This window comes from Mastacembelus armatus, chromosome 1 (genome assembly GCF_900324485.2).
Source record: "Mastacembelus armatus chromosome 1, fMasArm1.2, whole genome shotgun sequence".
In the NCBI taxonomy this organism is placed as follows: Eukaryota; Metazoa; Chordata; class Actinopteri; order Synbranchiformes; family Mastacembelidae; genus Mastacembelus; species Mastacembelus armatus.
In genome coordinates, this window is record NC_046633.1 from 17,137,619 (window position 1) to 17,150,776 (window position 13,158).

The 13,158-nt window shown below is 39.2% G+C and overlaps 1 protein-coding gene across 3 annotated transcripts in view; it reads left to right on the forward strand.

The window, feature by feature from the left end:
* dnah6 (dynein, axonemal, heavy chain 6) overlaps nt 1-13,158 on the forward strand; it is a 52,847-nt gene that overhangs the window by 22,726 nt on the left and 16,963 nt on the right. For all 3 annotated transcript variants that reach the window (XM_026302530.1, XM_026302531.1, XM_026302532.1), the window contains 21 exons: nt 776-997; nt 1,425-1,572; nt 1,673-1,830; nt 2,339-2,470; nt 2,673-2,844; nt 3,741-3,887; nt 4,031-4,104; nt 4,233-4,387; nt 4,966-5,197; nt 5,293-5,445; nt 6,681-6,821; nt 7,383-7,625; nt 7,815-7,982; nt 8,141-8,376; nt 9,796-9,940; nt 10,158-10,274; nt 10,537-10,660; nt 10,886-11,082; nt 11,318-11,521; nt 12,276-12,401; nt 12,520-12,684. In XM_026302530.1, coding sequence (XP_026158315.1) covers nt 776-997; nt 1,425-1,572; nt 1,673-1,830; nt 2,339-2,470; nt 2,673-2,844; nt 3,741-3,887; nt 4,031-4,104; nt 4,233-4,387; nt 4,966-5,197; nt 5,293-5,445; nt 6,681-6,821; nt 7,383-7,625; nt 7,815-7,982; nt 8,141-8,376; nt 9,796-9,940; nt 10,158-10,274; nt 10,537-10,660; nt 10,886-11,082; nt 11,318-11,521; nt 12,276-12,401; nt 12,520-12,684 — 3,459 coding nt within the window. The remainder of the gene's footprint in view (nt 1-775; nt 998-1,424; nt 1,573-1,672; nt 1,831-2,338; nt 2,471-2,672; nt 2,845-3,740; nt 3,888-4,030; nt 4,105-4,232; nt 4,388-4,965; nt 5,198-5,292; nt 5,446-6,680; nt 6,822-7,382; nt 7,626-7,814; nt 7,983-8,140; nt 8,377-9,795; nt 9,941-10,157; nt 10,275-10,536; nt 10,661-10,885; nt 11,083-11,317; nt 11,522-12,275; nt 12,402-12,519; nt 12,685-13,158) is intronic.

Below are 13,158 nucleotides of genomic sequence, written 5' to 3' on the forward strand. Positions count from 1 at the left end.
ATTATCCCAGTGTTATAAAAGTTCATGTATTTTCATTTACTTTGCCAATAAAATTATGATTCATGTATTATAAAATGGAATGTATTTTTTATTTGTAAAAAATGATGTACACAGAAAGGATGAAAGAAGGTGCAGGCTGATTTTGAGTCCTTCAGCCTGCCAGGAAACAGGACGATAATTGTTTGAATGGTATGCCTTTGAAAGGCAGATGATTGAAGAAATGTCTTGACACAACACAGCTAGGTATGAACATGAACGTGACTCACTTACCTGAAGATAGAGTAAGCCACTAAGTGGAAGGTTCATAAAGGCTGCATCTGGAGTATCCCACCTGCTTCCACATCTGTTCATCTTGCTCTGCATACGGAGCTGATGTTTTTGTGGTGCTGTTTGTAATGTGTATTGTGATTGTTTACATAGGTGTGTGTGTGTGTGTGTGTTTGTTTGTTTGTTTACTATAAGATGAAGCTAGTATATGTCATTCCCAGCTGTGAGTCCTGAGGGAATCTAAACTGCACACATACCCACATCTTCAACAGCAGGATTCAGGAAACAGGGCATACAGACACAAATTCACAAGCTGCAGGGAAACTTTCAAAGCACAATATAACACCCAACAAAAGCAATTATCAAAGTAGTAAATTGGAATACACTTTTATAGCTAATGATATTCAGTCCAGTAAAGGCATTTGTATGCATTTTTGTAGAGTTCATTGACTTCATTGTGTGTATTTGCAAGTGCGTTGATTACTATGCATTAATATGTGCTGTGTAGCTCCCAAAGTATGGAACCCTGTGGAGTGTATACATGAACTTCAAAAACAATCGTCTGGAGCCATGGGAGTCGATAATCCCTCCATTCAAATACAACAAAGAAGAGCCCTTTTTTGAGATGCTGGTTCCCACCACAGACACTGTCCGCTATGGCTATCTAATGAAGAAGCTGCTATCTGTGCGACGTTCTGTACTTTTCACTGGTGGTACTGGAGTGGGGAAGGTAAGGAGTAGAATCAGTTGTGACACTGTAACAGATGGAAAAATAAATAAATAAAAAGCCTTGGTGCAGCAGATTCTTGATAATAATTTGCCCATTTTTCCCTTAAAAAATACTAAAGAGCCACAAATGGCCTTTCATGACAGAAACCTAAGCTTAGTTCCCAGCAGTAGTGCAGCAGGACCCACTGTGTTAAGCATGAGACATATATGTTTAGCTTAGTGTTTGAGGTCTTGGCATAGAGCTTGTTTAGAACGTTTTTTTATTTTGCTAGTCTAAACCTGTAGATCTTTAAGTATTTAAGATAATCATTGAAATGTTTTTGAACATTAAGTAAAGCTGTTGGTTTTGTTGCAGTTCAGACTGAAAGACTGGAACAGCCTGGAAGTAAGTGGTAGAATAAAAGAATTTCTATGTGTATCCCTTGCAGTCTGTGGTGGCTCGGGGCCTTCTGAACAGTATCCAGGAAAAGGCAGGATACGTTCCAGTCTACATCAACTTCTCTGCTCAGACCTCCTCTGCCCGCACACAGGAAATCATTGAGTCCAAATTGGAGAAAAAGAGGAAAAACGTTTTGGGTATTACCAGACAATCATTCATACACTGCAATTAAAAAAAAAGTCTAAAAAATGGCAAATAATTCCAACTCCTCTCTTCATGTCTTATCTCTCCCTGTAGGTGCTCCTGCTAATAAGAGACTAGTGGTCTTTGTGGATGACCTGAATATGCCCAAGCTGGACAGTTATGGCTCTCAGCCCCCCATAGAACTTTTGCGTCAGTTCCAGGACTTTTCTGGCTTCTATGATAGAAACAATTTCTTCTGGAAGGAGATTCAGGTACACTTAAGATGAGGAACATTGTCACTGCAGTTTAGCAGAGTTCAGCAGAAGGGTATTTTTGTTGTATTCTGTGTCCAATAGAACCAAAAGGTCTCTACTTCTATCGCTACATGTGTTAAATACAGAAAACACACCCTGAGTTGAAGGCATCTCAGACAGAACTACAGTAGTCTAGCTACTTCCTCCTGTTTTTAATGTTTAAGATTGGTTTTCTGTGCCCACTCAAACAGTGAATCAAAATACCTTCACTGGCAACATGTCTTGTTTTCTCCCACAGGAAAACATCGGGCACACATAGCTGTAATAGATTTTTTGCAATGCTAATGTAGTTGCTGAACCTTCTATGATTTTTTTCCACATGATGGAATGACAAGCCTCAGAGCACCAGAGACACTATTATTGCTTAATTCTGGAAACACGAGTCTGCTGCCTGAGTTTCTGACATGGGACTTTATCTTGTCATGCCTTTTGTGAATTCCTTTCTATTTGTCCTGCTGTCCTTCAGGAAATGACCATTGCAGCCGCATGTGCTCCTCCAGGAGGGGGACGCAACCCTGTGACCCCCCGATTCATCCGCCACTTCAGCATGCTATGTCTACCCACACCCTCCGAACAAAGCCTTAAACACATTTTTAAAGTTAGGAGACACATATATACACAGAAAGACAGACACATAAAATAAATAACTGGCAGAATTCTAAGATCTCACTCTTAATTTTGCTCTTGCTCTCTTGCACCTTTTTACTCTCACTCTATTTCACCACAATTACTAAATTGATTTAATTACACTGCATTGCTTCTTTCATGCCTGTTACAATTTCTCCCTAACCTTCCTCCAGGCCATCCTGAATGGTTTCCTCAGTGAGTTTTCCCAGGCAGTGAAGGACTGTGCTGTACAGATTGTAGATGCAGCTGTGGAGATTTACAACCGTTTGAGCGTGGACCTGCTGCCCACTCCAGCTAAGTCACACTATGTCTTCAATCTTCGCGACCTCTCCAAGTGTGTCCAAGGTGAGACATGAGAAGGTTGTCACATCTACTAAAAGTTAACATCCCTGGGGTGCTGTAGTGCAGAGGCTGTTATCGTTTTTTTTTCCTCTGATTTTGCATTTTATTGAGTTGTAGAAATGTTGAGGATGAAAAGGAAAACAATGAAAACATAAATATGACACAGAAAAAGGAAAACATTCACACAGTTGAAACACAAGAACCAGAGATATATGGTTTCTACATCCCCTCTTTTCCTCAGCATAAACTAAGCTTTGGCTTTACTGAAAGAGACTGACAGATACTGTACTGCTCCTCCACAGCATGGAGCCCAGCTCTGATTTATCTCTTCATACCACATTACCAGCATTTATGAGTACAGTCTCAGCCTTATGCTCCCAAATTGTCTATACCATCACCCTCTTCCCTACCCTCCCTTCCTTTGCCCAGCAGGCATCATCAGAGTGCTTTCTACACACTATTTATTTGACATATACCATAGAAATATACAGGCACATACAGTGTTATGGTTGGTTAGGTTTACCAAGCTGCACCCACTTTTTCCATGATTTAATGTTGTTGAAACCTCTTTGCTTCTTCTGTTTCGTTAAATTTTAAGGCACTCATGACCCCTACTTTTATATTGTGAGCAAAATTTGCTCTTTCATTGATATGAAAATGTTTATATTCCCTATCATTTCACACAGTCACACACAGGCACACACATCTTAATTTTCATTATTTAACCTATATTATTTTCTTTGTCATATGTATTTGGTAGCACAGTTTTATGTTTTTTGGATGTCTTAGCTTTGTTATCATGCATTTGTTTTTCTTTATTTCTTTTGTTTTTCTGTATTTAAGGTGAAAAATTGCAATAATTCTCTTTTCCATACTTATTTCCCTTTCATAATCATCAGGAATATTGCAGTGTGAGCCAAGTCAAGTGAGAGACAAGAACCAGATCTTCCGTCTCTTCTGCCATGAGTGTCAGCGGGTGTTCCATGACCGACTCATCAACCAACAAGATAAGATTTATTTCAACACCATCATCTGTGAAATGGCCAGTAAGAACAAGAATCCAACGAATAATTTTAAAATTTCTAAATATGCAGTCCTGTACATGTTGAACTACTAAATGTCAATCTACCCACCTTCTGCTTTTTCATTGCAGTACCCCTCTTTTTGACCATCTTTTTCTTTCTGCCAGGCAAATATTTTAGCATTAACTTGGAACCCTCATACTTTGTGACCCAGCCCATCATATTTGGGGATTTCATCAAGGTCAGATTCTATCTTCTTATGGAAAACACTTGATAAGATCAGAAATCATTTGATTGCTATGCCTATACTGTTTATACTGAACTGTATGCTGTACTTACACATTTATCTCCATCTCATCATGGTTGTAGCTGGGTGCAGAGAAAGAAGATCGTCTGTATGAGGATCTCACAGACATGAATAAAATCCAGACTGTTCTCCAGGACTACCTTGATGATTATAACATGACCTTCTCCAAGGAGACCAAACTGGTTTTCTTCCAGGATGCCATTGAGCACGTCTCCAGGTGTGTACATGGCAAATGGACTTATACTTGTAGAGGGCTTTTCTACACTCAAGTCCACTCAAAGTGCTTTTATACTATTTGCCCATTCACCCCATTCACACACACTATCACTCAGACACTCATACACTGATGAAAAAGCCACCGGAGTTTAGTGTCTTGTCCAAGGATACTTCAAAATGTGGACTAGTGAAGCAAGGGGTCGAACCACCAACCCTTTGGTTCATGGCTGACATGCTCTACCTGTATGTCTCCAGTCCTCTGGTTCGTAGGAACATGGTTACATGACATAGAATGGCCCATATGACCCTGCTGATTATAAGATGCCTCTTAAATGTGTAGGTATGTTTTGATTGAATCAATTAGTTTGTATATAGCTCTGCTTATATATCTGTCGGTAATGTTCCATCAAGACATTTGTGTTCTTTGTAATAATAGTGAGTTTTGGATACACAGAGTGTCTTGCTCAAAAAACACTGAAAGCATACATGGATCACATGGTGTGGAACTTGTATCTGAAACGACTGAATTTCCTGCTCTTTCTTACAAGTGGTGAAAATCAATGGCTTCTCATCTTCTAGGATTGCCCGTATGATTCGCCAGGAGAGAGGAAATGCCCTTCTAGTAGGAGTGGGAGGTACAGGCAAACAGTCCCTCACTCGGTTGGCAGCCCACATGTGTGGGTACCGCTGCTTTGAGATCGAGCTAAGTCGAGGCTACAACTATGACAGCTTCCATGAAGACTTAAGGAGGCTCTACAAGATGGCTGGTGTGGAGGGCAAAGATATGGTGTTCCTTTTTACAGACACTCAGGTATATATGAAGTCACTTGCCTGATGTGAAACTATTACTCTGCAGGATTTTTTTGTGTGTATTTTTAACTATTCACTTTCACTTGCGTGTTGTAGATTGTGGTGGAGGAGTTTTTGGAGGATATCAACAATATGCTGAACTCTGGCGAGGTACCCAACCTTTTTGAGAAAGATGAGCTGGAACAAGTACTAGCTGCCACCCGTCCTAAAGCTAAAGAGGCTGGAGTCAGTGAGGAGAACAGAGATGAGGTACGCACAGAGTGAAAGACAAACCGTATATACATGATCTACAGCTTGTGCCAACAAGCAGATTTGGGTCAGATTGTCTCTGGTGATGATAAAAATTATGAGTGAGTTTCATTGTTGACAGAATTCACAAATCTCAAAGCAGCACTGTGTGTATGGGTAGGTTTTTTTGATAGCTTTTCTTATACAATAATTTGTTCTATAAGAACCTGACAAAATATGTAATATAAATTGATGTTCATGCAGTTGTAGGTAAAAATAATCTAATTTTATTTGCAACTTAAAAGTGAATTTGCAGTCAAAAACAGTAATATTAACATGGTCATTGAGGTTGTATGGAAATTAGGCTGTGGGAAGAACACAAACAATAAATGTTCAAACTCTGAGCCTTTTATGATGACAATGCCTAACCAATGTGGGTGTCTTTTTCTAATTGAGTCAAATGGATGCAGAGTACTTAAATGAAAGTTTCACATTTAGGGAAATACACATATTTGTGCTCAAGACTTGATGACATAATTGATACTGTACATCTCTCCTGTCTGTATAATAAATGTGAAGCTAGAGTCCACAAAGTTATCTTAGCTTAGCACAATGACTGGAAAAGAGAGAAACAAAAACTGTTTATAACTATTTATCTTCTTTTACACAAAAAAATACATAATAATACATGTAATGGGAATATGTACTGGGTTATTTGTTGGCTGAGCACAGTAGATTCCTGATGTCTTGATGTCACCATGAGCTTACTGGATAACAAGCATAGTGTACAGAACAACTCATGTATAGATGATCCAGATCAAGGGTCAGGAACTGATCTTGGTTCACCCACAGCTGAGAGGGTCTGAGATCACCAAGGGCAACACTAAGAGTCCTTTCATAGAGATTTTAATAAATTCTAAATCACTGACTGATCTGCCAATCCAGTGTTTAAGCTGTTCAAATAAAATCAAGTGTATCAACTATCAAAAGCTTAAATATAATAAAGAACTTATAAAACATATAAACAGTGTTGTCCACAGTGAGCTAAAATTATATACTTAGTGCAACGACAGATGGTTAAAGTGAGTACCCCCAGGTAACTGTAAGAAAACATCAGCCTTTCATCATCTGGCTGCTGAGCCCAAACCTCTAGAAATGAAGGTATCTTATTTGTTCTTATTTGTGTGTGTGTGTGTGTGTGTGTGTGTGTGTGTGTGTGTGTGTGAGATTTTCTCTTTGTCTTGTCATGCCTTCAGGTGTTCCAGTATTTTATCTCTCGTGTACGTGAGAAGTTGCACATTGTGCTGTGTATGAGTCCCGTTGGTGATGCCTTCAGGTCCCGCTGCCGCATGTTTCCTTCGCTGGTCAACTGCTGCACCATTGACTGGTTTGTGCAGGTATGCAGAGATAGCCACCTCTGTTCTACTGTACGCATATGACTGTTTGGTCTGTGTTTGTGAACCTTATTCTTAAGTAATTGTTATGGATAAATATAAACAGTATATAAACAGAATATAAACAGTAATACTAACTGGCACACATACACAAGATCAAATGTTGTAGGTATCACTTGCTGTACATTTCTGATGAATGACCTTCATATAAATCAGCCCATGGCACTGTTCTTTTTTCAGTCAGTTACCACCATACTGCCAGTCCTTACAACTATACCTACAGTAAAATTTTTTTTTCTCCACCATAGCGTACAAATCCTCCTGTTTTTCCATTTCCATTTTTCAAATTTTACTAGTCTTTCTCTCAACCGCCATTCTTGCCATTTGTGCTAATGTTTCAGATTATACAGGAGTATATGGGTTTCACATTGTATCATTACTGATCATTTGAATCACAGTTCAAATAACCAAGTTAAAAACCAAAACTACAGTACATTTTGCTTGCCCTCCCTGCAAACCTGATCTCACCCTTTTGTCTTCTCCTCTTTTCTTTGTGGTGTCCAGTGGCCCCGTGAGGCACTGCTGTCTGTCTCTCAAGTCTTCTTCCAGAATGTAGATTTTGGTAGTAAGGAGCTGCAGAACAGCTTCTCAGTCATGTGTGTGGAGATTCATGTTAGCGTCACTGACATGGCTGAGCGCTTCTACTCGGAGCTGAGACGCCGTTATTACACCACACCCACCTCATATCTGGAGCTCATTAACCTCTATCTGAGCATGCTAGAGAAGAAGAGGCAGCATTTAGTGCTTGTAAGTCTAACCATCACGATGCATGAACAGTTATCAGTACAACTCATTACTCATAAGTGTGTATCAGGTATTGTAGTGAATATGGTTCTCTGTGATCATTTTATTATATTTTATCTTATTTTGTAGCTTATGACTGTAGGCATCATATACTGTACATAATACATATAATATGAGGATGTTCATAAATAGGCCAGGGATCGTGTGAAGAATGGTTTGACCAAACTACTGCAGACCAATGAGCTTGTGGACAAAATGAAAGCAGACCTTTCTGCTCTGGAGCCAGTCCTGAAACAAAAGTCCATCGATGTTGATGCCCTCATGGAGAAACTGACTGTTGACCAGGACAGAGCTGACGAGGTGCGTGTGTGTGTGTGTGTGTGTATTAGAGAGGTTAGGCTGTATTCATCACAAAACTTACAAAAATGTGTTTGTTGGGTCCTGAGAAATCACGGTACTCTTTTGCCATTGCTATAGTATTCACATGCGGATGGTACAGAACTATATCTTTGCCACAGGTGCGAAAAATAGTGAAAGAAGATGAGGCTTTGGCCAAAGTTAAAGCTGAAGAGACGCAGGCCATAGCCGATGATGCCCAGCGGGACCTGGATGAAGCACTGCCAGCACTTGAGCATGCCAATCAGGCTCTTAATTCTCTTGACAAGGCTGACATCTCTGAGATCAAGGTGTTCACCAATCCACCAGAACTGGTCATGACTGTCATGGAGGCTGTTTGCATCCTGCTCAACTGCAAGTAAGTATGCTCTCTTTGCGGTATCTATAAAACATCTTCAAAGATGTTTCTCTTATCACGACCGTGATAGGGAACTTTGTAGAGATGAATGTGATCCTTATAAACTCTCAACTCACTGAGATTAGTATGTTATATCCCAATATTTTATTACAGAAAGAATGAATGGAAATATATTGGTTAATCTCTATAGTATATGACGTGAATAATTTGTTCAGTACAATTTATTAAATTTACACAATGGCACATAGTAGGTGCCATCTCATTTTGTTATACACAGCCCATTTTCATTCTGGGTGAAGTGATTTCAAAAAACCAAATAAATAAAAATCAACTCATCAGGCATGCTGAATTCATAACATTTCCATTTACATCATGGTTATCCATCATCATGATCACAATCATCACTTCATCAAACATGATGAAAGTGAGTAGTAATAAAACTGATCATTTCAGTATAGTTATCAACATAATTTCAGCCATTCCAAAAATGATCATCATGATTACAATCACTCGGTTCTGTTGTTGTACAATCTCTCTTCCAAATGTGTCAGATTTCGGCCTATTTTCCAATCCCAAATATTTTTTGTGTCAGCATCCGGTGGCATTACCATCTCATGACTTGGCCCTCATCCCTCTTTCAACCTTATTCACCATTCATCTACAACACTGCTGCACTGTATCTGGTCCAAAATAATATCTGCTTTATCCTCGTAGTAACCATTTTTCCACCAACGGATTGTAGTACTGTGTAGATCTTTCACTTACTGCTAGTATCATGAAAAGTAACATGAATATGAATATATAATGTATTTATTGATATATTAGACTATTTTGTTTTTTTGTGTTCAGAGTTAGGATTGTGTGATTACTCTTGACTTGGGTGATTTTCTAACCATATAAGAATAAAACCAGGAGTAGGCAGAGGGGACAGGGAAACGCCAATTCTGTCTTAATGTCGGTCCCAAGCCAGAATAAATGAGAGGGTTGTGTCAGGAAGGGCACCCGGTGTAACACTTGTGCTAAATCAGTCAATCTGCTGTGCCGATCCTTAACAAGAGCAGCTGAAAGAAAATTACTGGACATGATTTGTAACCATTATGTGTAGGCCATACATATTTACAATATTGTGACTTGCGGTATTTCACATTATCATGTGCCTTGGTTATTTGTAAGTAGTGTTGTATTACTGCTAGCAATTAACAGTTCTAAGATGGGTTTTCTAACTTATGCACCATGTACTTTAAATGTCTACCCACCTGCCAGACTCATATTGAAAATAACGGTACATAAACACATACATTAAATGTGTATGTTGTCCTCGTATAAAATAAGCCAAACATACACATAAAATATAGTAATTATTGTTTTATATTTTCACTAGATAATATATTTTTCAGTAATATCCCTTTCTCATTACAGGCCAGACTGGCCTAGTGCCAAACAATTACTGGGGGATGCCAATTTCCTCAGGCGTCTGACAGACTACGACAAGGATAATATCAAACCACAGATCCTGCTGAAACTGCAAAAATACATGAGCAACCCTGATTTTGTACCTGAGAAGGTCTGCTTGGATTTCTTGTCAAACACTGATATGTTTTTCTGCTTATATATTGTTTTGGTGATACAGTACACATGCTAATAAAATCAGATACGCAGCATTAACCTCTGGAACAGTTGCATAACTTAACAGCACACAAGAGTTTCAAAAATCACCTCAATGTAATATGCTATCTTTCAGCGTTTCTTTGTGTAATTCCTTATTGTGGTGCTGCTCTTAGGTGGAGAAGGTATCCAGAGCCTGTAGATCCATGTGTATGTGGGTCAGAGCCATGAATCTTTACTCCAGAGTCCTCAAAGAAGTTGGCCCTAAGAGACAAAAACTGGCAAAGGCGCAGGTAACATAGGCAGAATGAAGTTTTAACCCATATACAATAAATACATACACATGTTGCATTTTTATGGTTATCACTTTAAATTACTTATGCTTTAAAATCGCACTGCTGCCTATTTTGTATAAGTATTTATTCACTATACATGAATCCATTCCTATTGATAATCCAGCATACATAAATGGTGAATAATGAAAAACGGCTGAAATTTAGTCTGAATGGTTTATTCGTAGTGTTTCCCTTTCTCCCTCTCTCCTGTTCATTGCAGGAGGAGCTGGATGTGACGATGGCAACCCTGAGGGAGAAGCAACAAAAGCTTCTGGAGGTGGAGAACCAGATCAAGGTCCTACAGAAGCAGTTTGAGAGCAGCGTAAATGAGAAGGAGGATTTGGGTAAATGGAGTGCCCTTATATGTTAACACTTTGAAGCCTGCCTTTGTTTTTAAACTGCTCAGCCACTGTATGTTTTATATACATTTACATATGGATATCTTAGGGGATCAAATTCCTCCAGGAAGTGTTCAAGGTATCCAATAAAAAGGAAAAACAGTCTGTCGGCATTTACTTTAATATTCTTTTTTTCTCTCTTCACTCTTTTTTATTATCTCTTCCTCAAAGTTAACACCATGGCTCTGACACAGGCTCAGTTGACCAGGGCAGGGAAACTGACATCTGCTTTAGGTGACGAGCAAGTACGCTGGGAGGAAAGTGTGGAAAAATTTGAGCAAGAGATCATCAATGTTGTAGGGAATGTCTTCATTGGTGCTGCCTGTGTGGCCTACTATGGAGCATTCACTTCCCAATATAGACAGATGGTAGGTTCACTGTGCTGTGGTACAGGGATTGTTGAGTTTCAGCCCTGATGGCATTGAGCTGAATTTGCATATATAATATTAAAAATATTAAAACACAAAGTAAATGAAGTGATGCAAATAAGGGAAAATGCATAACATACAACAAACAAATCACATAAAATAATTCTATAAATAAAAAGTAAAACATGAAGTAAAAATACATGCAACTGTGTGTTTGTTTGTTCCCTGTCCCCAGCTAATTGAACAGTGGATAAAACAGTGCCAGGAGCTGTACATTCCAATTAGTTCCAGTTTCAGCCTGATAAACATCCTGGGTGACCCTTTTGTCATCCGCCAGTGGAACACAGAAGGACTTCCTCGTGACAACGTCTCTACAGAGAATGGAATCCTAGTCACGGAGGGTCGCCGCTGGCCACTTATGATTGACCCACAGGACCAGGTGAACTAGGAATTACAACCTAGACAGTTCCCATTTACTGCCTTTGAAGACTGATTTTTTTTTTTTGTTTGTTTGTTTTATTTATTATTTACTGACTATCATTTCCATTCATTCATTTATCCAATTTTTTTTTACATCAGGAACATGCAAATCGATACATCCTGGGTTAAAAAATCCAAAGTAATTTTTTTTTTTTTTTTCACACATTTCTTATCTCAGATGATTTTTGGATACATATGATTTTAAAACATTGGCTACATGGCTGCAACAACAGCATGCAGAACAGAAACATCTAAAAATAGAAAATTCCTGTCAGACATGGTCATAGACAAAGTCACAGACCCATGCTTCAGGGCACACACACCATCCAGCTTTTCCACATACTGCGGAAAAAAAAACAACTCAGCTCATTCAGACTTTAAAACATGCACAGGATGGAAATAATGTCACAGCTGCACTGTCTTGGACTCCATATAATGCCCTCTCCCTTGTCTTGATGACTGACAAGCCTAAGAACTTTGAATTGCCTTTGTTTGAAATGTGGCTAAGAAATAAAGATGCCTCTAATAAGATTCCCTGTCTGACTGTCTAAAAGACACATGATTCACATTAGGTGACACATTGCCCACTAAAACAACACTTATCTCCATCACATATAGTATCATTACTTCTTTTCACACTCCAGTACCTTTTCTTCTGCCCCCCTTTGTTACATCAGGGACTAACATTAAAATGTTATTTCTTTCATCCTCAGGCCAACCGATGGATCCGATCCAAGGAGGCCAAGCATGGTCTAAAGGTGATAAAACTGACAGACCCAAACTTTCTCCGTACCCTAGAGAATGCTATCCGCATGGGGATGCCTGTATTGCTGGAGGAGGTAGGAACACACTAACCGTGTCATCGTGAAAGGAAAGGATTTATGGTAGAAAATAATTCAAACTTAAATTTGGGGAATGTAGTACATATTCTTGTATTTCTGTACAATGTGCGGATAGTTAAAGGAGAGCCTAGATCCAGCGCTGGAGCCCATCCTGCTGAAACAGACATTTGTGTCTGGTGGACGGACATTGATCAGACTGGGAGACTCAGATATTGACTATGACAAAAACTTCAGGTTCTATATGACTACTAAGATGGCAAACCCACATTATCTGCCAGAGGTAGGACAGCACACATAACACACACACTTATCTTAGAGATGAGGTTCTGTGGCACCAGTAGATTTGCGTGAGCATCAACAAATATCAAGCCATTGTGGAGTCTGAGATTGAACACCAACACAGTGATTGGCCTGAGGGGTTTAGCTATGGCACTATGGCAGCCATATATTTTGAGTGTTGAGTAAGAGCATTCATGTTTTTGGAATAACAAAAACAATAACACATGAGCATTTATACCTTTTTGGCATGCCAGCACATTTCCTGCTGATTAGTGCTTGACTTCCTGCAGTGGCACTGAATGTGGTTGGTTTTCAGGCATTATCAAAAGCTATAGACACCAGCCAGCTTACCCACTGTGCTATGAATTTTTATTCAACACCAACCCAGGTGAAGTGCAACATCATTTGAATGAAACCCTTTACTGCAGTGTTATTTCAAGCCAGCAGTCCATAATGATGGTAACAGAGAAAATAA